This window comes from Gavia stellata, chromosome 3 (assembly GCF_030936135.1).
Source record: "Gavia stellata isolate bGavSte3 chromosome 3, bGavSte3.hap2, whole genome shotgun sequence".
Lineage (NCBI taxonomy): Eukaryota > Metazoa > Chordata > Aves > Gaviiformes > Gaviidae > Gavia > Gavia stellata.
This window is the reverse complement of record NC_082596.1, coordinates 52,839,794-52,865,970: the sequence shown is the minus strand read 5'-3', so window position 1 is coordinate 52,865,970 and position 26,177 is coordinate 52,839,794. Positions and strand designations below refer to the sequence as shown.

At 40.5% G+C, this 26,177-nt stretch overlaps 1 protein-coding gene across 2 annotated transcripts in view; it reads left to right on the top strand.

The window, feature by feature from the left end:
* GREB1L (GREB1 like retinoic acid receptor coactivator) overlaps nt 1-26,177 on the top strand; it is a 61,651-nt gene that overhangs the window by 30,608 nt on the left and 4,866 nt on the right. For both annotated transcript variants that reach the window (XM_059815450.1, XM_059815449.1), the window contains 16 exons: nt 1,344-1,541; nt 3,125-3,305; nt 4,630-4,822; nt 6,173-6,306; nt 8,503-8,842; nt 13,013-13,128; nt 13,493-13,737; nt 14,758-15,320; nt 15,815-15,917; nt 19,464-19,619; nt 19,805-19,944; nt 21,664-21,825; nt 22,154-22,358; nt 23,065-23,230; nt 24,113-24,340; nt 25,821-25,962. In XM_059815450.1, the coding sequence (XP_059671433.1) occupies nt 1,344-1,541; nt 3,125-3,305; nt 4,630-4,822; nt 6,173-6,306; nt 8,503-8,842; nt 13,013-13,128; nt 13,493-13,737; nt 14,758-15,320; nt 15,815-15,917; nt 19,464-19,619; nt 19,805-19,944; nt 21,664-21,825; nt 22,154-22,358; nt 23,065-23,230; nt 24,113-24,340; nt 25,821-25,962 (3,272 nt within the window). The remainder of the gene's footprint in view (nt 1-1,343; nt 1,542-3,124; nt 3,306-4,629; nt 4,823-6,172; nt 6,307-8,502; nt 8,843-13,012; nt 13,129-13,492; nt 13,738-14,757; nt 15,321-15,814; nt 15,918-19,463; nt 19,620-19,804; nt 19,945-21,663; nt 21,826-22,153; nt 22,359-23,064; nt 23,231-24,112; nt 24,341-25,820; nt 25,963-26,177) is intronic.

Genomic DNA, 26,177 nt, shown 5'->3' with positions numbered 1-26,177 from the left:
AGATTTGAGCAGGAGATAAGTGCATACACACAAACACACTTGTGTCTATATGAAACTTAACATACCAGGCTTTTGCCCTAAACACCTTCCCATTTTCATGTAAATTGCAAGATTTTATAAAGTGGCTTATTACTTAAAAAAGCAACGATAATTCTTGTGTATTAATTTTGCAGTAGTTTTGGATTTTTTCTTTGTTTTTTTAAGAAATTTGTCCTAGGAATTTTTATGATAAGCAGTCCGTTAATCAGAATTTAATTTGTAGTAGAAAAACTGACATAAACAAAAACTGTAATGGCATTATAGGATTTAATTTGGTAATCTGCAAGTTGAAAATATTCAGGGGCTAGTGAAATACGGACTGTTGGGCATAGAATTTACCTACTGGAAATACTGAAATATAGGAACGTGCTTTTTCTTTGAGGAAGCATGAATGCTCTGTTACATGTCCATAGAGAGCAAAGCTTCAGTCCCCCAGTTCTCTGCAGCTAGTGTTATATTGCCATTTATTAAGTTCAAATAAATCTGAGACTAAAATTATGCTAAAAATCAAGAAACCTCCAAAGAAATAAATGATACCCCCTCAATAAATAATATTTATTGCCTAGGTGTATTGCTCATCTTCCTTTCACAGCCTATAGTACTATCAGTCAGTATATAGACATACGGCTATCTCAATCATGACTTAGAGTGGGGCTCAGTACTTCAGAGCAAAGATGATGTACAAATGAACTCCCAACTGACCTGCTGTCCTGTTAGAGTCTTTTTGGCAGGATTATCAATGCAGGCTCAGTTTCCTCAGATTAATAGGTGTGCTGGCTCTCATTCCATCATGCCCTGAGCACAGCAGCCTTGGCACCCATGGCTGGTTCTCCCAGCAGGAGTGATGGAGGGATGCTCCTGAAGAACTGCGCATTTCAGGAGGAGATTAGAGCTATTTGTATATATATGTATACACACACACGCACACATTTTTTTTTATATATATATATATATATGCGCACGCATATTTTGTATGCATTGGCTCATTTAACAGAATAGATTTCACTATATTGGCATTGAGGTTTCCTTGGGTTGCACTGTGAAAAATCCTCAAAACTCTTAGGGCATTTAAAAAATGGGCAGTGCTGTACTTGAGGTCTGATACGTATTCGTATTTTGATCAAAAAAAGAAAGTTTACATTTGTGATCTGTGCCCAGCCCAGCAGGATTTATTCTGGTGAGTGATTTTTTTTTTCTGATAATAGAGGGTAGGCTGTTTGGAGGGTCATGTTTATTGGGGGGGTGGGAAAGTAAACATGTTTCTTGTTGTGTTTTGTTTTCTTTTTCAAACAAACACACTCTAGATTTGGATGTTGATACCTTCCAAATTTACCAGCCACAGCTTACAGTTGCCAGAAAGCTCTTGTCCCAGGTTTGTGCTATAGCAGACAGTGGCAATCAGAGCCTGGATCTGGGCCACTTCAGCAAAGTAGACTTCATCGTTATAGTTCCCCGTTCAGAAGTCCTGGTGCAGCAGACCCTTCAACGGATTCGGCAATCAGGTAACAGGGAGGGGAGAGAAAAGAAATTGTCAAACCAAACGATGTGATGTTATTAAATCATATATAGTGTAAATGGAGAAGTAAGTTACTCCAGCATGTATTTTGCGTGTCCAAAGCAGCTCCATTAGTTGGTATCATTGATGAATTCTAGATATCTTCCATTCATAAACTGGGCCCAAGCTGTGCCATGTAAATGTCAAAAGAAATTGCCATATTTATGCAGGTCTGAGGAATGTGTCACCTGGAGAAGCATTCAACTGTCAAGAGCGGGAGTGGATGAGCAAATGTGACTGTTCAGATCTCTTATCCCCTAGAGCTGTTAGTGCCATTTGTTCTAGGTACACATTTGTGCATATGTATTAGCACGAGCTGTTAGTGCCATTTGTTCTAGGTACACAGTTGTGCATATGTATTAGCACAGACATGTGTGCAGGAAACTCTCTTCTTAGGTAGGTAAATGCCCGAGTTATACATACATATTGGCACACAATAATTGCCATATGGTTCAGATGGTGGGTTTTCTTGTCTGGGGTTCTGTGTCTGACCATGGCTGGTACCAAATGCTTCAAGAAGAACAAGAAAGCTTTAGTGGACAGGTTATGGAATATGTCCCCCTTGAGAATGACCTCTGTTATCCACTCTGTTAGTGACTGACACGTATCCAGAAAAGCATAAGAGTTTCTCGGTGGAGAAAAGTGCTGCCTAATAGAACTAAGGACTATCTGTATTTGGTCCTTTTTAGCTCTTGATCTGTGATATCTGGGAGCAATGAAGCCCTTAGGATAGTTGTGAATTTAGGATTTTTTTTTATCAGCTGAACATTTTTTGTTTCTCCCTTCAGCTTTATCTAATAACACCTTGCACTTTCATTTGGAAAACATGAACATGAGCTTCTGGTATAGTGTGTCTATGAGTAGGTTTGGGTAGCTGTTGGCTTTTTTTTCTCTTATTTGTACTCTGAACCAAACAGTTCCACACATTTCACAGTGGCTTATTGCTACTTCTTTAATTCAAATGGTGTTTAAAGCCATATATATCACATCATGCCTACTTTATGAATATGGTGGCAATCTATCATTACAAAGACTGCTAGAGAGTAGTTGTATTGACACTAATGTTGAAGCAGGGCATGAAAAAAATCATATGTGGCAAGAGTCAGTTTTATATAAATTTGTGATTTTTGCAAAGGAAAGGTCAGGGTAACTTGTTCTGACTCAAGCAGGACTAATACATTAGCTAAATGTGGGCATGTTTGGCCTAGGATCATGGAGCGTAGCCAGCTGAAAGCTGCTCTGGAAATTTTTGTGGAGGTCTGATTTTTTGAATTTTTCTTTTATTTTTGGTAATGTGAGAAGTCTTTGAAAGGTCTTCAGGCAATTTGTGGAGGAAATCCAGAAGCCAAGAAGCACATTTCGGTCCCCATTGTGAGAGAAAATGCATTCGGATAATCTTCTTCTTACTAGGGCATATCAGTGATTTGGCTAAATCCTGTTATTGGCGGACAAGTGGCAACCTATCATTGACACTTAATTTCTGGATGCACTGAAAGGAGAAGATTTTTATTGTATTCTTCTTTCTGACAGGTGTTCTTGTGGACTTGGGCCTAGAAGACAATGGAACGGCATATCAGAGAGCCGAGAAATATGTGGTTCGGCTAGACAATGAGATTCAAACAAAATTTGAAGTTTTCATGAAACGAGTGAAGCAGAATCCGTATACACTGTTTGTGCTGGTTCATGACAATGCTCATGTGGATTTAACAAGGTAGCTGCTTCAATCTACCAAAGGAAAACCATCCTCTCCCAGTATCTTTCAGTTAGGTTTTTCAAAAGACTTACCGTCTTAGGCACCCGATGCTTTCTCTAGGCCTAAGGCATTTTGTGCCTCAAAATCAGAGATCATCTTTTTTGCTTGCCTATGATATTTATTAACTAATTCTGATTCAGTTGAAGATAGGTGAGATTAGTTTCAGATTTTTGGATCCCTAACAAGACTGTTTGTAGGGGTAAGTGCTATGGCACTGAAGTCCAGGAAGAAGAGCTGAATTTTGCAACTTTCTTTGCTTTTCTTGTCTTTTTTCCTATTCCTCTCATTTTTCTCTACTCAAACCCAAATATGTCCCACATTCACAATCCACTCATGTTTTAATTAATGTTTTTATCCTTGATGATAGTGTTGTTTTTAATATAAGAAGGCTTACAGACATTTAACTCTTCACATCATCTAAAAAATGCCCTAGCTACTGTAAGAAAAGGATTTAAAACACAGCTCTGTTGAATTTGGTCAGTGTGAGGTCTAAACAGAGGAACACATACACACGTGTGCAGAAACATTTCTTCACACTGAATCACAGCTTTACTATGGAAAAAGAAAGAAATAAGTAAAGCTAACTATTCTGCTCTTGTTCCATGTGTAGACTGAGGAGAATAATCTTAATGTGATTTAGAGATGGTGCATAAATCTGTGGGATTAATTTGAATATCAGAGTTATAATAAGCAAAATACTTTCCCTGAAGGACAGCTGAAAATAGATAAAAGCAACAGTCTTCCTACCTTAGCCCCCCCATCACATTTTTGTTACTGTCTTTGCTATGCACTGAATTTGGAATTCCTGAATATTCTGGAGGCGAAGGTGATTCCAGGAGATGGAAATCAGAACAACGGGAGACGCTCAGGTTCCCCAGTCTTTTAGGAGAATGTTTCAGGCTGGAAAATCCACTGGATTTTGTAAAATTGTTACTGTATCCTAACCCCACAGCTCATGGAACAGTTTCTCAGTGAGAGGGATTTCATCAGCTTTGGCTTATTTTTGTTTTCCTCCCTCTGATGCTCTTCTAAATTGGCACACTAATGCACCTTCTCACTGTCAGCAGATTTTCATCCTCTGTTTAGGGTTTTTTCCCCCCATTGCCTGAGTCTACCCACAGAAAACACTCAAATGGTTTTGACAGCTTTCACCCTTCCAGAGAGTTTTTTGAGCTGTGATTCTCAGTGCCATGGTCATTTGGAAATTTTTCTGCAGGAAGAGACTAATCCGTTGAATCTCAGGATGTCAGTAAGGCAATTCTTTGCGTTCTTATTTCTGCAGTGCCATTTCAAGTTCCCTGTCACATGGTGAGCCTAGTCATGGTCTGGCTGATAGAGTTATTAATTGCAGGGAGGTCCTTGAAGCATTCAACCTCCTTGTTCTTCAGGTCAGCTCTTTTCCTTATGCCTTGCAAACGCAGCAGTCCAGGATCAGCTCTAGCAATGAGGTACATTGGATACAATTTGACACTGTGGTAAGTGTTTAATTGTTAATTTTAACTGTGAATTTTAATGTGGACTTCACACCTAAAGGAATCTAGCAGATGCATGTTAAAGAAAATTGTTAGAAGGGAGCTCTTTCTCTGCTGGAGTTTGTTCTCTCAGGCTCCAGATACGTAGCCCTGGGATGCTGACGGTAGAGGTAGCATTGACATTTAGGCGCAGGAACTGCACGTTTTTCTTTGCTCAGTCATGCAGTCTGACTTTTGACTGTAAGTTACATGTCGCATAGCCTACCAATTCTGTTCATTACTTTTCTGGTACTAATAAAAGTTGTGTGCTAGGTTAACAAGCTATGGTGTAGTAGGTGCCATCATTGTGCAGAGAAGAAGGTCTGTTTGACGTTCTGCGCCATTAGCTTTTTTCACCATTTCAGCCAGCTGATTCTGAGGATGTTGTGGCTAAACCTGCTTAAAAATAGCCTTTTCTCCTCTTCCTTGTTTGGTGTATTTATATCAAGTTTGACTTTACTGTGTTGAGTGGACCATTGGTTTCTGTAAAGTGTCTTAAAATGGTAGCTGTAAAAAATAGTTCAAGTCAAACAAACAGAATAGTGCAAATGAGGGAGTGAATGAAGATTCAAAGTTTGCTTTTTGGTTGATTGTTAATATAAGCCATTGTAGTGACCTTCTGTAAAATGGTGTAGACAATTTTTTGTTTCACAAAAGTAAAAAATCAACAACTTTCGGTCTTATGATTAAAAAATTAACCCACGAAAAAAGAGGAGACTGTATGTGATTAATTACATTCCTAGTGATTACTGGCGATGCAAATGCACTGGAGACCATGCTGCACTTCCAGCAAAGGCCTGATGAAATTTGAGGCAGCAAATAGTCTGCTTTTTTGATTGCTGTCTGAAGACTTAGATTCCAGCAAAGAAATGATCAGTGTCTGATTGCCATTAGAGATGTGTAGAATCTGACAATCAAGAAGAATTTTGGAAATTAATAATCCTTCTGTTTTCAGGTTCTGCTTTAAACAGAAATGAGATAACAGTTGTCAGCAGATATAAAGCCAGAGATAGGGAGTCAGAAAATAATTAGCAGGATTCTAGAAACCCCCTGCAATCACAGGTAGGAGATACATTGAAAAATTTGCAAGGACCTACACCTCTCTTCCCTAGCTGTAGACAAATAATAAGTTAAGTAAAAAACAATTTACATTTTATTGTATTCTTTGAAACAAATAGCATCACTGGGGGAGAAGGAATGAAAAGAAAGGATACTTTGCTTTGGAAAATACTTTCCACTTATTTTTTAAATGACAAAAAGATTTAAAACTGGTTGCAGTTTTCCTTACATCTTTACTATCTCTGTATGGAACAGGATGATGCAGCAAGTGAAGACAAGCTGTACTTTGGTTTGAATGAATACAGCAAATCCCTCCAATGGGGAGTCACAAGTCCCCTTTTAAGATGTGACGAAACCTTTGAAAAAATGGTCAACACGCTTTTAGAAAGGTAAATAGTAACATGGGAGCTTAGGATTCTGCTTAATTGGGATCTTAAGGATACAGATACATTTATGAGCCCCATCACAGGGGGATGAAGACATGATGACCTTTGATGTTGATCTTGGAATCTGAAGTATGTGCAATTTTAATTTTTGTAATGAATTTAGTGCTGTTGAAGAAGGAATGGATATCCTTCATTTGTTTACAGAAGAAATTAGGCCCATTCAGCAGCAGTCCAGGCTCAGCTGTACTGCTCTCTTCTTTTGGCTTAGCCCTCACTAAGCTAAGAAGGTACCAGCGGTTTCATACCTCGCCACTTCTGGTGTTTCTCTTGTTGAGACTGCCAACCAGCTTGTTAGTGGTGGCCCAGCTGAGTGACAACATTTCAAAAACACCATTTTTGTTATTTTATTAGTTGGCTATGGTTTTGGTTGCTGCAGCTCAGAGTCTGAAAGTGGCTTGTTAGTAGCCTGTGGCTGCCTGAACAAGCTACTTTCATAGCATGTATCCAAGATATAATTAAATGTGCATATTACAGGAATGTAGGCAATACTGTCATTTCCAGCAATGTGGAGTTAATCTATTCTGCGTATCAGCAGGACAGATCCCTTATAACAGTTCAAGCTATAGTTTTCACTGTATTTTCTTATTTACTAGAACAGGATTGTTCTGTCTTCAGTACTGTTTTTCCTATTTTATTTAGGTCAATATAATAATTGTAAATGTATCTATATCAATACATACAATATCAAATGATTTAAATTAGCAACATGAATGATTAAGTACATAATTAATTATTAATATTTATTATTATCTACAAATATATAAGTAATGAATGTGATAAGTAATAATAAGGTCAGTTAATGTTAATAGGTCAGTTCTTTAAGCTTCTTACAGTCGTCTTCGCCAAGTCCAATGGAATAGATAGTGGTCGCTATTTGTCTTTCTGTTCTTAAAATGTGGATGGGGAAAAGGATGAAGGAGGATTAATGCATGTGCAAATACTGCCCTGGTATGAGGTTAGGATAAGACTAGAATTTGATGGGAAGTGAGACTGCACCTTGGAGCTGGGATGTGCTTTTGCGTCACAGTTTGTTGATTTAGCCTCTGTTTTCAAGAAACTGGATTATTCCGTCTGGGTGAGTGAACCATACAAGCTTACAAGCCTGAAACCACTGGTTTTCAGTGGTATTATAAGGAAGGCTCTATTTGTTTTAGTAGCAAAAATGCAGTGGGTACTTTTATGGGAGGAGGAGTAAAAAGTGTTTTAAAAATGTATTGATTTAATGTCTGGCTTATGGTATACAGAGTGAGCTACTGTACCTACTGGTTAAAGACAGACACAAAACTTTATTCAAATGGATCCCATATCATCTATTAAATTAATCAAGAAAGAGACCAGAGAAATGTGGAGCTTTTAGTTGTTTCAGCCATTTGGACTTCTGTGACGCAAGTAGCACTCAAGTAGCACTCAAGGCATAATAGCGTAGTTTTTTTCTGTATTATGGTAGTGAGTGAACTTGTGGAAAATGTCTAGTAAGGGAGTGCTTTTTTTGCTTGAGTAGGTTTTAATCTTTTTTTTTCCTTAGCATTTTGCTCTGTGAGTTCCTATCTGTTGTCACTGCATACAGCTGTAATGCGAGAGAAAGAAACATTGGCTATGTGAGTTAAAAGGCAAAATGGAAATTCAGTTTTGGCTCAGAGCCAGCTATCCCTATTGGCAAGTCTAAATTTCTGGTGGGAGGGTGAGAGATGTGAAGTTATGAAGTACTTGTCCCACAAGCCACTTGAAGCAGTGATAATCCTCCGAGTTCATAGAAGAAAAAACCTTGTGGACAGCAAAGAAATTATTAGCCTGGGCTCTTGGAGTGAACCAGATCTGAGATGATTCTTATCTCCATCAAGTTAAAGATCTTTAGCTGAAATTTTGGCCCAGATGAGGGTAACTGAAGTTTATAATTCCTGTTACTTGAGTGCAGGACTTGACTCTTCATCTTCTGCATTTGGATCATGTTATATTCATTGACTTAAAACACAGTTAGATTTTGTACAAAATTATTGTCCGTGAAAATTGAAGGCTTCATTCTTTGAGCACTACTGAAAAAAATAAGCACCACTTTACCACACAGTCCTGGGTTTTGGCTAATTTTCAGACACTAGTGTGATTTTGCTTGTGCTAACGCAGAACTGTATCTCCTCAAAGGTACCCCCGGCTGCACAGCATGGTGATTCGTTGCTACCTTCTCATTCAGCAGTATTCCCAAGCTCTGATGGCTCTCACGACCATGGCCTCACTAAGAGATCACAGCACACCTGAAACGCTCAGCATAATGGATGACCTTATCACTTCTCCAGGAAAGGATAAGAATGGCTGTGGCCACATGCTCGTCATTAGGGTGCCATCTGTGCAGCTAGCCATGCTGGCCAAGGAGAGGTTACAAGAAGTAAGAGACAAGTTAGGTCTGCAGTATCGTTTTGAGATCCTCCTTGGGAATCCTGCCTCAGAGCTTACTGTCGCGAAACACTTCGTGACACGGTTGAAGGTTAGCAGAAACTAAATATTTATTTGTGTGCCCGTTGTAGTCATCTGACTGTCATACACATTTTGTGTTCATTCCCACATGTTTATAGGTCAATTATTCTGTAGGAAAAAGGTGCATGTTCTGTACCTGTCTCCATGGAAGTTTACTGTACTTTTGATAAGCATAAATGATTTAGAAACTTGGAAGAAGACTGAATTGTTGCTGGCCCGTGAAATCAAACACTGGATGTTACCTCACTTGTTAAAGTTGAAAATCAGCATGAGTCAGATGATAGGTTTCGTCTCTGAATCTCAGAAAGCAGAGCTCAGACCTCCTTAGGCAACGTAATTCTTTCCACCAACTTACCTGTCTGTCTAGTGTATCTGTTGTCTGCTCTGTCCATCCATCTTCTGCCCTTCTGATAACTGGTAAAGTATTCTGTCTGTCATAGGCTTCTTTTCTTAAACCACTGCATACTGAAAGCGTCTTCTGCAAGGCATATGTGCACCAAGCTAAACTTTTGCATGCATTTGTAAGAGCTTGGTTCAACTGGCCAAATCCACTTCCTGAATTAACCTCACTACATTAAACAAAGGGAAACAGATTTCCTGCCTTAAGTACCAGCCTGAAAGTAATACTGGTTATCTGTCCTGATCCTTGCTCTAAGTCTCACAGAGAGATTAAATTTCTGTTTCTACTATGAGTTATACAGTGTATTCAAAACCACACAGAAAAGGAATTAATTTTGTAAGCCTTTCTTAAAGAGCTTGCCTACAGCCAAAAGCAGATAAAATGTCCTTTAAAGAAGCTACCACCTCTGCTTCTCAAACCTTGTCTGCAGCAGGAGAGGGAAGAGAGTAAAGTAGTAGTTGTGAAGGAGAAAACAACATGTGAGATAGCAGCTCTGTGCTGCTGGTTTTTTTGGCTAGGCATTAATTCCAACCTTAAATCATTCTGGACTGGGAGTCCTGTGAGGGCTTCTTTATGGCCCTTTGCCGTAAAGGGCTGCAGCCCTTACACATTGCTGGAGCAGCCCGTGAGGCCTTTAGAGCAGATCAGGGTCGAGTGTGAAGCTGTTGCAGGTGAATATCCGTGTAGCCATTGATCTGGAATAGAGGAATTTGATCAGGCAAAGAATGAAAAAACTTCTAAATAATTGTTCTTGTTCCTCTCCCCCACAACATAAGATGCTTTTTTGCAGTAAACAAAGCTGTAGGATTCTGGACTTGTTTGTTTCCTTGCAGGTAACTAGAAAAACCCACTCAATTCTGAAACATGCATATGAAGGGAGTGAGTAGAGGAACTCAGTTGCCCAAAGATAAGCCTGTAGTGTCTTTTTAGGTGAGTTATCCCAGTGGCACTCCAGAATGATGAAAGTCGCCTGTGGGACTTGGGCTGGGCTGCCATACCTGCTGGTCGGGTGCCTGGGATAACACGGGGTAGCTGAAATGGTGTGAGCATATGTTTGGGCAACTGATTCCTATTATAAAGTTCATCAGCCATGCTACCATTGAGTCTAGTTTATTGCAGACAGTTTTGATTTAGTCTCCATGTTGCTGGGCTTTTCTCCTGATGTTAGGTGGAGTACTGAAGCTGGAGGACTAGAGCAAGTGGGCAACTGATTGCTGCCTGCTTCCACTACGAGCACCCAGGTGCTTTTTTTAGGGCGGGAGGGGAGCGGAGAGCAATATGAGGCTACTGAGTGCTTTCTGGTGAGGCTGAGGCTCGAAATGCTGGTCCCACCAATAACTGCTGTTGGTTGCAGGGAGGGTGAGGCTTCATGGTGACCTTTTTCAGGGGCAAGGAGGGAAACTTTACAGCTGTCGGTGACCGCAATTGAAAAGTTTGACTTAACTTAGCCTCTCCCTAAGAGGGCATTAGCAGTGTGTGTGGTGCTGCAGCAGGGCAGGGAGGGTGGGCAGCTGTTTCTGCAGTGCTGGTAGCTGGACCGTTCCCCTCTCTGTCAGACAAGCCCTCTGGCCAGCCAGACAGGTCATTCCTCTCCATCAGGGAGCCAGGCTTCAAGGGGGATGGCACACCCAGAGATACAGAATGAAAGAAGAGATGGAAAATAATTTAAATAACTATTTTGTTGACCAGGCATGCTGTCATGGCATACCTTTTAAGTGTAACAAGAACCAAACCATTTAGGAGGCATTCAGGAGTGAGGAGCCCAGAGGGTTGCAGCTCTCTGCCCCTCCTGAGTCAGATGGTCAAGAAATACATCTTCTGTAAGCAAGTTTACAGCTGAAAGCCACAGGCACTTGGGCTTCTTAAGTCCTTAGGCTAGCAGAAAGAAAATCAGCTTTGTATCTGTGTTCCCCTATTTCATTTTCTAGCCATGCACTTTTGCAGAAACTTTCATCATTGAAGAGGCAGGGTAACACACAGCCAGATTAACCTTGTTGAGCCAGAAAATATCACTCTGCTGCTGAGGCTGCTTTACTGAGCCAGTAGATATTGTTAGGTAGTTGGAGAAATAATTTTTTTCTGTGAACATATTATATAGAGGATGCTGAAATCAGCAGGGGAAAGAAATCGGGACTGGGGAAAGAGAATAGAGCCATAGCCATAGCAGAAAAGGGGAATATTACTCCAAATCATGTTCTCCCTAAGCTAAGAAAAAAATAATCATAGGGTTTTTTCAGTGGAAATTTTCAAAAGGTCAAATGGCACACTGAGTCGCTGATCTGCTGGTGAGTCCTCTTTTTTAAGTTCCCTTCATCTGCCTGAGACAATGACTCATAAAACATGGCCTTTCTGGGGAAGAGGAAGGGTAGGGAGAGAACAGGTCAAGGGTACAGGTTGAGACTAGAAGAACCAAGGAGGAATTCAAAATAGGGTTCTTCTTGCAAGGTATGTTTTCCACAAAGTTGCATAAGTCTTTCTGCTCTGTCAAGAGAGCTGTGTCTTGTTGTCTTGCATATCTGTGCTGAGGAGAATAATATATATGTTATTTTTAATGGGCAGTTTGAGTGGTTGGGCTTGCTGTCGTGACTCAGCAAAGTAGATTCTATGCCTCAGTGAGATAACAGTCTTCTCCAGAACTGATTTTCTCTGTTACTAATAAGAAAGAAGGAAAAACTTTTTCCATCAGGGTGATATGCTATAGCTGAAATACTTGATGATTCTGTAACCATTAGGGCTTAATTTCCTTGTCTGGAGAGACTTTAATGTCTGATCAGTATGGAAATGTGACATCTCTGGGTTGTATAGAAGGACCTTCATCTCCTGTCTTGACTGGTCAGTGATCTAAAAGGCTGTGTTGTCAGTTTTCCTGGTGGTACCCATAGTGTGTTGATAGGAATGGTTGGATATGAACCTGCATTTCTGCATTTCAGCTTTATAATACAATTTCAGTGCTTGTAGAGGTAGAATAGCTTGTTTCCTTTCTAAGTGAGAGTCCTTGAGTCTTTCAGCTTTACTTCCTTTTAACAGTTGCTGTAAGGTGCTCATGCCTGTCTTGATCAAATACTGCCTGTATCATCTGGAAGTCTGGGCATGCAACACAGCAAGAAAGATATTGTTGCTGAAGATAAAGCAATGTTTTTAGGAGGCTGCATGCAACACAGAGGACACAAATGAGCTCAGCCAGGTTCAGTAAGCTCTGCTGAACCAAGGGGACTGAAGGGTGTAAGGAAATGGGACTGATGTGACCAGCCTTTCCAGTGTTAAGGGAAAATGGTACAGTTTTGTGGTCTTGGGCCTTGGTAGACTGTAGGTAAGGAGTCCTTTCTTGAGGGATTACCTCCAGTGAAAGGGAATTTTTTTTCTTTCATATAATCTTTCAATGTATAGAATAATTAAGCAAATATTTGAGGATCATGGAATCATTTTCATACTCCACTTGAAGGTCTTACTTTACATTTACATTCATTTCAAAGAACTATCTGTGCCAGCTTGAAATCAAAGGCATCAATAGCATTTTTCTCAGACATACCACATTAATACCACACCAGGTGTATGTTTCCAGCACTCAATAACATATGCTATGCATCCTTTTTCTGTGCATTTAACGCTTGGCTAATACTTTGCTACCAGAAAAAATGCATGCCTGTACCTAGGGTCTCCTCGTTGTTGGCTGTTGAGTAAGCGAACTCTGTATACAAAGAAAATGTAGGAACTGAAAAAAAACAGGTGAAGGTTTAGAAGGTGTCATTTAGATGTGACTGGAATTTTCTCTGTTCACAGGCTTGGAGAGGAAATGAGCAGGATGACTGGATCCCTCGCACCTATCAGGATTTGGAAGGTCTACCTTGCATTGTTATTCTAACTGGCAAGGACCCTCTAGGAGAAACTTTCCCCAGGTGCTGTTATTACTCTTGCAATATGGTTGTTCTCTAACATGTTTAGATAAGTTGCGGGATGGGTAAGTGGTTTGATACCATCTGGCTATTTTTTCTCCAAAAAAATGTATTTTAGACTTTATTTGTGAACACTTTAAAATTTTGGAAAGTGCTGTTTGTGAAAAGTAAAACTACTGTACTATGTGGATCAATGAATGTCTGTGCAAAGTACCAAGGAGCATAACTTATGTGCTGAATATTTTAAAATAATTTTATATTTACTGGCTAATAAAATTGTTCATTAATATTTAATAAGCAATTAAAGATAGGTAGTATTCTTCAAAGGCAGAGAAAACAAAACTTGCTTTTTTTGTGGGTTTTCTAGGTCATTGAAATACTGTGACCTTCGACTAATTGACTCAAGCTACTTAACTCGGACTGCATTAGAGCAAGAAGTAGGCCTGGCATGCTGCTACGTCTCGAAGGAGGCAATTCAAGGGCCTATTGTAGCTCTTGACCTTAGTGAGAAGGAGCATGAGAAGGCTAATGGTAGCGAGAATGACTCTGATGAGCTGTTGATAGACTTGGACCGACCCCAGAGTAATAGCAGCGCTGTCACTGGAACCTCAGGTCAGTTATTCTGCTGTTGCTCTGAAAAACAAGTCTTCCTTCCTAAGTCATTGGAATTTGAATGCAAACATTGAGATGTTTAGTCAAATGTGGGTTGCTTAGCTGTATCCTGCTGCAAAGCTAGGCAATGAAATGTTAGTGGCAGATTCTTTCCACAGTGAGCAATTTTCCTGGGTACAGCCAAAAGGGGATGGTGTTGCAATGGGACGATGGTATGCCATAGCTAAGGGTCCTGTGTCATTTTTATTTTTAAACTTATATTTCACATTTCTTGCTAGTTTTGTCCAGTGCATCCTGAAAAGTTCTTAAAAATCAGAGTAGAAATGGATAGTATGAAATTTTAGGAATAGGAGAATGCTCTGTAAATGCAGGGGTAGCTATGGGTGAGGATGGATATTTGCCTCCTTGCCAAGACCAACAGAATGGCTGGGTCTTGCCCTACCTCTTCAGGCATCGATGGAGCCTCATCTTCCATCAAGCCTTCCCTTCCTTGTATTCCTCAGGCATTTCTGTGTCCTTCCCTTTGTTTCCCTATGAGTTTGAGGTATTAAGACAGCTGAACTGGACCTTTGCCATACACCAGACCTTCCCATACACTAACTAAACGTGACTGGTATGGAGGAGTGAGCATAGCCCAGTTTACATTAAAGTTGCAGTGAAATCAATGTTCTGTTCTCCATAGACAGGAAGGTCAAATTGATCTATGTATCAGTGGTGTGTTATAGTTGAATTTCAGAAGGTTGTACCATCAAATTTCAAATCCCAGATGGGAAATGATAGTTAACATGCAGAGATTGGGATTGGGCTCTGAACCCTAGCAGAAGGGCTGTTGCCTCTCCAGCAAGAGGGGCAGATGGATGTCAATGATTTCTTTTTAAATGGTGAACCACTGACCTAAGCCACAGCAGCACTCCTCCAACATAAGTATTTGTACGTTAGGATTGTCCCATAGATCAAAGGAGTTCACGATTTTCTTATGTCAGCCAGTGTCTGTTCATTGCCTGCTCTTTGTTTCCCCAGGCTCCCTGGCTGACAACGGCGTCAGCTCCTCGAGTGCTGCAGACAGGTCTCAGAAGCAAGCACTGTCGCTTAACTTTCAGACTGTGGCGCACAGCTCAGTAGATGAGGGAACTTACCCCAGTTTCACAGCCGGAGAGACCCTGAAACAAGAATGCGACTCCCTGGGCAACCAGATGGCGAGCAGCACCACTTCGAAACTATCATCACTGTCCTCGGTCTCCCAGACGTTTCGGTGGCCTGCCCACTCGGCCAAGGACAGCAAGGCCCTCCGCGCCGCACTGCCACGCATCGTCATCCTGTCAAAAGCTGCCTACTGTCTCCTGAGCTCACAGAAAAGCGGGAATTTGCCTTCCTCCTCTTCCCTCCTGCCTCATGCTGACGTGTCTTGGCTGAGCTCTTTGAGGCCTCTGCTTCACAAGGACATGAACAGCGAAGAGCAGTCTCTCTACTACAGGCAGTGGACGACAGCCCGGCAGCACCACGCGGACTTCAGCAATCAGGGTGAGGTGTCTGGCTCGAGGAGTTTTCACCCCAGGCGGCTGCTTTTGACAGGACCACCACAAGTAAGAGAACAGTTCCTTCCTCTTGCCTTATTAGCAGGATGAGAGGACTGATGATGAGGACTGCAGATCGTACTGTAAAGGCGCCCTGCAAGGTTGCACGCAGTGATGTGTTTCGAGGTCAAAAGTCAGTCAAATTTTAAGGCTAAGTCCATGCTGGAAGTGGTAAGGAGCAGAAGGGTGATGCTGTATGTCATGTTTTAGCCTAAATGAAATACGTGTGGATGGCACTGGGCATGAAATTGCCATGAGCATATCAGTAGAGAAGCAGTTGTCACTGCCGATCTCCCTGCATACGGAAGTGATACAGGCTGTGGGCCAGGTTGTGCTCACAGATCAGTTTTGTTACACTATTCAGCATAGTGGGGAATATTACATCTTGTTATATTTTCAGGCAGAGCTAGAATGGGGTAAGCCCAAAGACATTTATGTGAAACGTATCCTTCCTTCGTATTACTCTGAGTTGGGATTTGGACTTTTTTCCATTTCTGGCTCAGGTGGGAAAGACTGGCTCATACTTGCAGTTCCTAAGGATTCTCTTCCGCATGCTGATCCGGTTGCTGGAAGTAGATGTGTACGATGAAGAAGAGATTAATGCCAGTAAGTATTTAGTAGTCATTCTTAATATGCATTATAAAGAGCCTCTGTTATGTATTATTCAGCAGTGACAAATCTTTAGGCTCACAGAAAGACTACAAATTATACCTACCACTTATCCTGTCCATTAGTATGTAGCTAGACTTACTGTAGGTGTCTGCATATATTTCAGTATAGATTAATAAAAAAGTGAATTTTACATTGGGCTTAGCTGAGAACTATTGGATGTATTTTGGATTGATACATTTGGATAGCACCAAAATGAAAGTGAACACGAAACTGCAAATGGGCAACATCTGCCCGTGTTATCTCATCTTGCTAGTTTTTAAGCGCTGGCTGCTTTTAAGCAGACAGGTCATTTAAGAACATTTCATTTCTGGCCAAAACATCATGAAAAAACATCAAAAAAACCATGATTGGGAGTCTCTGGATTTGTGCTCATTTGTCAGATCTCACAGATCCATTAACTGCTGTGACAGGACTTTGCCTTGAGAAGCACAAACCCTTTTAAAAATTAATCCTCTTCAGGGTGTTCTTTACATAACTCTGTGGTTTTGTAGTGAAAATAACTCCATGGTGCATAAATCTCATGACCATTAGACTGGCATCCTGAAAATGTTGTTGTCAAACCTTTGAAAATACTAATTTGTATTTCTGCTCAGAAAGTGCTAGTAAATAAAAAAAAAATGTATTTTCCTTTGATTTGGAGCTTTGGGGGCTGTTATTCCCTCATTATTTGAACTAAAGTACCCCAGAAACTGAGGATGAAATACCAACATGTAAGAGAAGTTCTGCATCATGCCGTCTGGCCTGTTGTGATCACAGCAACGTGTCACACCCCTGCCAGGAATGCATGGAACTCCATCAGAGGAGCGGTTTGGGTTTGTTTGGGATTTTTGGTTGTGGCTTTTTTTGCTCCTACTAATTCTGTTGGAATGCTTTTCCAGAGCCCTAGTGTTCTGATGATTGAAAATACTATTTTATTCTCCAACCCAAAGATGTTCCTGTCCCAATTATAAACATTCTCTTTGGGACCAAAGAAAATATTAATTTAAACTAAAATACTTTTTCTCTTCTTTGATATTTGCTTCTATGGTGTAGTCAGGCTGCAATCTTACCCTCTCTCAGTGTTCATCTAGGTAGTCTGGATCTTCTTACAGGATCCTCACAAATGACACGTTCTTCATTCTCCTTATTGGTTCAGTAGCTCTTGCCTGCACATCTATTTTCAATTTATCCTTCTGGTACATTAGTGACCAGAACTGAATGTGCTATTCTGCAGGATGTTTAACCAACCCAGCATACAACAGCTCGTGTATTCCCTGCCCCCAGTGAAAGCCCCATGTTTGATGAAACCTATGATTGCACTCATCTTTTCCATTCCGCCATTTCACTGGCACTGATACGTAGCTTGTACTCATGGGTTCCCCTGCAACTCAGTCATTTCCAACTGAGATGCTCCCAACCTGCTGCAGAAGTGCTTGTTATTAGTCCTTGATTGTACATATGACTCATATTTTTTCTGTTAAGTATCAGCCAGTTTCAGTTGTTATAGTTTTCAAGGGCATTGAATTCTTTTTGGATGATCTTCAGTTCTTTCTCCGTATTGACAATGACTCTTAGAGTGTGCCAGCAGCAAACTTAAGCCAATGTTTTTTTGAGTTGGTGACATTAGTAAAAGTATTAAATGGTATGCGTCTCTACTGCTCTTTTAACTTCACTGCTAATCTCCATCTGCTTTAATGCTTACGATGTTACATGCTGCCATCTTCTGTTTAAACAACTTGTTCAATTTACAGACCATTCACTGTCTCCATTTTTTCAGCTGTATTAGTAATTTGTCATATAGTATCATATCAAATACTTTACTAAGTCCAGAAGGATAAGATGCATTGCATTTCCTTTGTTTAGAGAAATAGATATGTCATAGCTGTATAATGAAAGTACCCATGTTGCATTTTATTACATCTTTCATTTACTTCAACATCTTTAATTATTTCCTTCACCCTCCCCAAGTTTTTAATATTATCAAAGTCAAAGTAATGGACCCAGAGCTCTGTAGATTACTGTATCTCCTTTTAAATGGTGATAGTATATACACTATGCTTGCATTGAGATCAGGCTCCTACCTGATTTCACACACCTGTTCTTTCAGAAAACTGGCATGATGATTATTCTTTCTTTCTGTTTTGAGTGGGTATCAAGCTTTTACAGTTTTGTTTCCATCTTGGCTTATAGTAAACATTTTATTCCCTTGAAAACAGAATTGTCAAAGTAAAAAGAAAATAAAAAAGAATTTAAATTTATATAGTTGAAATTATATAGCAAAGAAAATTGTTGTTTGTTTTCATGTGCTTTTCTGAAGTCTGCCTTAGCTTGACATTTGGCAAAGCTTATTTTATCTCACATATTTAAGACAAAACTTCATTTGCTGTTGAGCTTTTTCCATTCTCATGGACTTTGTTCATTCTTAGTGTACTTTTTGATGCAGTCCCTCTGAAGCCCCTTCTTCCTCGTGTTTTTATGTTGCTTGGTATGATGGTTACTGGTTTTTTGGCAACTGTGATTCCAAGAAGTCCAAGTCTCGTTCATAGGCAAGTCCCTGGTTTTCTCATACCAGTTGACCTACAGGGCCAACTCTCTCAGAATTTGTCTGCATGGTCAAACTAATATACCTCACCTGATAGCAGCATATGTTAATTTGAGCATGACACAGTGCCAGTGAGGTTAATGGCCTCTAAACTGCTGCTGGCTCACATCCTATTGGGTCAGTCTGGGTAGGGTGAGCATGTGCTTGTCTGTAGATGCAGCCGTTGTTTCATCTGAGTTTGCTTTTCTGAAATCAATAACCTCAGTTACACACCTACTTCATTTTAAACTGAATTGACTCATGTTCAAGCTGCAGTGCAAGGTTGTTGTCTGCCCAGTGCTTTCTAATGTCCCCATTACTTACACTTGATTTTCTACCTTAGACCTTCCTCTGTTGGATCAAAGCAAAGAAGTTCCAGTTGATCTTTGCTGGCCACATCCCATTCTCTAACAGGAGTGTGTCTTTTACTGCCTTTATCATGTACCATCAGCTACTAGTTCATGAATTTATACAGCCTCTTTCTCCTTGCTTTCATCCTTCTGCCTTTGGATACTTTTGCTTGTCGTTTACCCACTGTTCCTCATTTTGTGTACTAAAGACAGAACCAAAGAGAGGCTCAAGACTCCACCTGTATCTTCTGCACAGATAGGACTGTTGATCTGAGCATTTTCTGCATAAACCAGAGTGAATTATACCTCAGCAGCTTGATGAGGAGCAGAGCAGAAAGATACCTGTGAGGCTCCTTTGCTTGTGTACATTTTCCAAGAAATTGCCGTTTCTTAGAAATGGCTTTGTGTAGATAATAATTTCAATTTTGGTAATATTTATGGCATTCAAAGAGGTCTCTTTGTGTGTGTGTGCACCTGTGTGAGTTCCCGTGCAACTATAAATCAGCAAATGTCATGTAAACACCATTCAGTGGGTATTTGATACTGCTTACCTGAACCGTGTTGTTGCAGATCATACAGAAAACAGTGAAATTACTCAGTCTAGCAATGACCACTGGCCGGATATTGAGATCTTCAGCAAAATGTCTTTTGACCTGAGTGTACATGACCCCAAATACAGAACTATAAGTCCCGTATACACAGAACAACTATCAAGAGTGAAACAAGGTAAGTAAAATGTAGAGTTTTTTAGGAATACTTTCTTACAAAGAATCAGGTTTTATTGGTTCACAAGAGCCTTTCGTCTCCAAGATGATGTGGAACAAAACAATTTGTGTGTTCTTCACAGTCGTTACTGGGATCACAGTCTCTGTTTTTAACACTCATAAAATTTCTCTTTTCTTTGTGCACAGAAACAAGCAAAGAAACGAAATCAGAGGAATCCAAGAAAAGGGAGACTGTGTCCATGATGCTAACTAAATTTGCAGCTTACAATACGTTCCATCACTGTGAGCAGTGCCATCAGTATATGGACATTAATCCTGCTGCACAGGTTGGTGTCAAGCTCCAAGGGTAAACGGCATCCTTGTTTTTTCTGTGGTCTCTCCAGGCCTACCGCTCTGGCCTCAGGACTCATGCTTTCACCTTCCCTGAGATGGAATTGTTTAATTCTTCCATTCTCAGGGGAGATATTGAGCTACAGACCCTGGAGCATCAACTGTGTCTGCTGTGTTCTGCATGAGCAGTTCTCCTCTCCAGCTGCCTCTGACAAAGGGTGAATATTGTGACTAGTTGTCTCAAGCCAAAGCATTATTCAGCCTGCCCAGAGGGTTCACAGTATCTCGTGGGAGAGGACTTAAAATTAAGAGAGATGCTTGTATTACCTAAATGCCAGCCATCCACACCTGTGATGGGAGACTGGAAGGCCTACTTCTTCCTCCCTTTGTATGTAACTGTGCATGCTTCGCAGCAGTAGCTTACGAGTCACTGGACAAAAATGATGATTTTTAACTGTTTAGTAATCCTTTTGATCTCCAAAACAGTTATGCTCAGAGGAGACTGGCAGGTAAGATTATTCCTGGTTAATAGCTCAGACATTATTTCTTAACCACTGCCAGTAGTTTCGTTGGAGGCTTCTTATCTCATATCATTCTTTCCTTGCTTGCTAATCTATTCCAACAGCTTGCTATTAACCTAACACACCGTAGACACACTGACCTGGAAATGTACAGCGTCAGTTATTACGGAGCAGCACCAGCAGGTCTGATTTAAACCTCATGCTTCATTAAGTACGTTGACACAAGCAAATCCGCCCAAAGGACATCTGTTGTTCCCTCCACTCATCTTTGTGCACATCGTCAAACATAACAACTAGTAATAAATATAAATATCTACTTGTATGTGCAAGTGTGAGTTGTGTATATAGAATTATGATAATTGAACTCAGAGAAATTACACATCCAAAGGGGAGTCATTGGATAGCAGGCGTTATGAAGGGAGAGAGATTCTTCAATGCTTTAACAGAACCTAAATAAAGCCCCTTTCGTTTTTCATCTCTACTTAGGCTAATTATTTCAATTCTTTAGTAAAGATTATAGAAAGATGACTGCTAAGAGTAAATGATTGACCTTGTAGTAAGACAGATGCTTCTGTAGGATGAAATCTTATCAGATATGTAGGCACTTTATGTATGCCTACAGAGTTCAGTGAAGCACTGTGCAAACTTAAGCTCACCCGAATTCTTCATAGCCTTGTAATGGCATGGTCTGCCTTGGTTACCTAGCTCCTTAGAAGAGTATTGCCACAGGAGAAATACCACACTAATGCAGCCATGCTGCTGCTGAGGTATCTGAATGGCAGTGCATTCTGCTGCAGAGGCACACCCACACGCTACACTGCTCTTTGAATCTTTTGGGAAAATTTATTCGAATGGTTTGTTTCCTAGTATATATATTTTTCACTTCTCCTTGTAAATATTGATAAATAATTTCCAGCTCAAATGGACTTCAGAAGAGTCGAGTTTGGCCAAAGATCATTACTGGTACAGAAAGCTGATTGTCTTAATAGCAAGGCCAGTTACATGCCTAAGTAATGTGGCTTATGGTAGAGGAAAATGAGAATGTAATAGAGTTAACTTCAGTTACTGAAAGAGAATGTTTTGGATGTTCTTCTCTGATGGCTTCCAGTATTGTGACTGTAGGAGCAGGTTGCCATATACTCCTTATGTGTTACCCGCTTGCAAATCTTTCTTCCACTTTTTTTTTGTATACAGATATCTGACTCCACTCTGCATGCATTCACGTTTTCATCCTCGATGCTAGGAGAAGAGGTTCAACTGCATTTTATAATCCCCAAGTCCAAAGAGAACCATTTTGTCTTCAGCAAGCAGGGAAAACATCTAGAAAGCATGCGTCTCCCACTCATTTCTGACAAGGTACGTGTGCTGTTCTTATCCATCTGCTGGCTACATATGCTGAATGGAGTCAACTTGACATACATTTGCAAATTAATGGTGGTTGGCTGGGGCTGTTTTTTCTGTTTTCTTTTCGTTTTAAAGTCCTTTGCGTAATTCTTTCCTGACTGTCCTTAGAACTGGAATTTTTGAGGACAGTCATCCTTTTTGCATTCCTAGTTTCCAGTTCATATGTGTTGCAATGATCAATAATCTTAAAATCCAGTATAAACAATAAATAAATAAAAATCCATATAATGAATAACCTACTTTTTACCTAATGTTGCCAAAATATCTCCTGTTCCAGCAGAATTTGAATGCAGTCAAGAGTCCTATCTTCACTCCATCGAGTGGACGTCATGAACACGGCCTCTTGAACCTCTACCATGCCATGGAAGGCATCAACCACCTTCACCTCCTTGTAGTCAAGGAGTATGAAATGCCGCTGTACCGTAAATACTGGCCCAACCACATCATGCTTGTCCTGCCAGGCATGTTCAACAATGCTGGCGTTGGTAAGAAACACCATCAGTGCATTGCTGTGAAGATCTCAAAATCCATGTTGGACAATGTGGATCATGTTGTTGAAGGAAGCATTGCAGCAGCTCCTCACATTTGTGCTGTGATAATAGCAGCAATATCTGTGCAAAATACAATGGTGTGTAAGAACTGCTGTTAGGGGCGTGGAATATATATTTGTATTGATCGCTGCCATCTCAATTTAAAATCTGATGGTTTATAGGTCATATTCACTCATTTTACTCAGCCCTGCTCTGTGAATGTTCGTTCTAGACATTTTACACATGATTTTTCAAATTGCAACTTTTTTGGTTAGCTAGAGCTAAATAGTAACTGCAGCCAAACACTGGGGGCTTGAACTTTGGACTTCATTTTCATGGATGCTGAGTTTTTCCTGCAAGACGTTTTAAGTAGCTTCAGTTTTAGAATCTCAGCTGTTTCTTGGTTCAAGTTATTTTATTAATGCCCACAAAGTCATGTTCTGCAGAGTCTCTTAGAAGGTCCAGTCTTCTTGGTATCTGCCTTTCAGATTTACTCACACTGAAAAAGAGACATATGGATTTCTTTTTAAACTAAGATGTTATGAGCACTAAGTTCATAAAGGGTAATGACTGCAGATGTTCATGTAGCCTTTCTCTGGCAAGAGAGAGTGATAAAGTCCAATAAAGATCTCTGTATGTTTTCTTTATGGTATTTTCTCAGGTGCTGCCAGGTTTCTTATTAAGGAACTTTCCTACCACAATCTAGAACTGGAACGAAACCGCTTAGAGGAACTGGGAGTCAAGCGCCAGTGTGTGTGGCCGTTCATCGTGGTCATGGATGACTCCTGCGTCTTGTGGAACATGCACAGCGTCCATGAACAGTCGAGGTAAGTAACCACCCTGCGCTGGGGTCCCTGCTCTGATCCAGCACAGACAGCAACACACCTGCATCTTAGGCTCATCCCTAGCATCTGACAGGGTATGAAAGACCAGACAATGGGAAAAGTTGGGCAACTGGAGCTGCAGGTAACATACTCGAAACTTTTGCCAGTGGCTTTGATGTAATAACACCAGGCTGCCTGTCCAAAGGGCCTCACGGAGGTCGTTATTCACTCAATTATTACTCAGATAGCCCAGGAACTGTACACTTGGACATTAGATACATTGTCTAAAATGCAAAAAATCAGCTCTTTCACTCAGAGCAGTAGGAAGGCTGTAGATTTGTCTTGTTGACCACCAACATCCAACCTCCTGCTGTTGAACACTTCCACCTGGCTCTACCCTTACATTTGTGTCCCACAGTCAGTACCATCAACAAACCTCTGCTTGTGCTTGTTCTTTGCCTAAAGCCACTCTTGCTTTTAGTGACTATTTGAGTGATTTCTCAATATGTTACTTCCCTGATTTGTTTTGATTGAATTTATGTTTCTCAATGAAAACAGTTTATTTTGGGAACTTTAGCTTTTTAGAAGGCATTAAGCTCTTGCTCTTCTCAGCGCTTATGCTGTCCATTGCAGAGAAAATAGCCTTCCAGAAATGGTGCTGTGTAAGACCTTAGTCTGGTGACTAAATTGATGAGATAAGATTAGTTGGCTGTTTAAAAAGTCTGGTTTATGTATATATTTTTACAGCTTCTAGAGTCAACACTCTCAATTGTTAATGGAATTTCTTGGTCCTTTGTATACACATATATGTATGTATATATGCAATGTATGTTGTATAAAAATAATAAGCCATGTTTGTATGTGTTGTATGATCACATTTTGCAGCCAGTCCCTTGAGCCTGGAGGTTCCAGCAAGAATGTGTCTCTGAAGAACGTCCTCCAACACATTGAAGCCACTCCCAAAATTGTTCATTATGCAATACTGGGTGTTCAGAAATGGAACAGCAAGCTGAATGCCAGGAAAGCAAAGGCTCCATTCTCCAGGTGCCATGTGCGTGATTTTATACTGCTCAACATAGACCTGACCCAGAATGTGCAATATGATCTAAACAGGTAGGCCATATACGTATGTGGTAAAATAATATGCTGGCCTGATAAGAATCTTGTCACCATATCTCTAAATGCTCTTGAGATAAATAGAAAGATTCTGTCTAAGAAAATGAGCACACAAGCACAAAAATAAACCACAGAATTATATATGTTGCATCTGAATGAATAAGGCATCAAAATAAACTTACCATCAGCCAAAAGGATGGGGAGAGACAGACTGCAAGGCAAGGGCAAGGAAGGCCTACAGAGGACTGAAAAGGCAGGGGGGGAAAGAGGAAACTTCAGGAGAAGTAAGTAACTGCGAGACCAAAAATAGAAGAAACAAACAAAAATTATGTCAGTCAGAGGAAGACTGTGGAGCTTCCAGAGTGTGTAAGAGGCAGGAGCCTTTTGCATGACTAAGAACAAGAATACAGGTAATGGCTGAGCCATTGCTATGTCAAATGCTATGAGGAGGGAGGAAGGATTCCTTGTATTTCCTTCAGAGTCAGCTATCCTCCCTATTGCCACTTGGGTTTGCAGTAAAAACAGATGAATAAATAACTTACCACTATTTCCTTCCTTTTTTCCCCCTCCTCCTCACCTAACTCCATCCTAAAGCACTTGCAATAAAGCACTGTTATCATGGGGTTTTACCTCTAGTTTTCATCACAGACTGAAGCAATATCCAATTCTCCCCCTCCCTGGCCAACTGGGTTTAGAATAAACCCTGTCTTTGCTAGCCACAGACTGGCCCTGGGGCATCTCACCCTGGTCTCCTGCTGCTGTTTTCAGGGATCCTGTGTATTTGAGTGAAGAATTGTAGCCTGTCAGTGCAAGCTGGAGTCCAGTGTGGCTTCCAGAGCTCTTGATTTCACATTCTCTGGCTGATTGAATCATGAGATGGGAATCAGCCCACAGAAGTGAGCAATTACATTGTAAATAGCACAGGATAAATGTTAATTCTCAGCTGCTTTGTCTCCCATAGCCAAATATTTGTCAAAGCCACATTTATCCCCTGATTCCAGTTCATCAAAAAATATGTCATATAGGACTGGCTGGTTCAGAAATGGAGGCTGTTCACTGCAGAGTTCTCAATTCTCTCACTTCTCTCAGTTCTACAATATATATAAAAAAAGAACTAAAAAGAAGAAAAAAATGGAAGGGGTGGGGAAGAAATGATCGATGCCAGTACATGACGAGGATGAGAGGGCTAACCAGACTTGGCACGGGGAAGAAACATACAGACGCACTGAAAAGTAAAGACTTGTTTGGTCTTAAGATGACCAGAAGTTGCTTTCCTACACCAGGAGCACATTGAAAGAATGAGTCTTCAGCGCTCTGTAGAGAATTTGTATAGAGAATTTGTATAGGCACCGTATCAGATGGTCTCCAAAAATCTCTGCTGAGCCCGTTCCGGTGCATTTCAATAACAGGTGTATGAATGCTTGCTCACATACAGCAGCCACACAGCTGTTTTAGTGATCTTGTGTTTAATGTCCAGGTATTTCTGTGAAGATGTAGATTTCAATCTGCGGACGAACAGCAGCGGCCTGCTCATCTGCCGCTTCAACAACTTCAGTGTCATGAAGAAGCATATTCAGGTTGGAGGACAAAAGGACTTTGTCGTTAAGCCAAAAATCATGGTGAGTGTGGATTTATGCTCTATCATACGTAAAGGGTAAAATCAGGACCTGTTTCCCCTATAAATAATGAATTCTCTAGCCTTTTAGATTTATTTTGTGCTTATTTGACATCTGACATTCATGGCCTACTCCATGGCAGGGCTGCCACATCAGAAATAGAAAATAATAAATATTTTGCTAATTATAAATTATCAACAATAATCCTCCTAATCTGT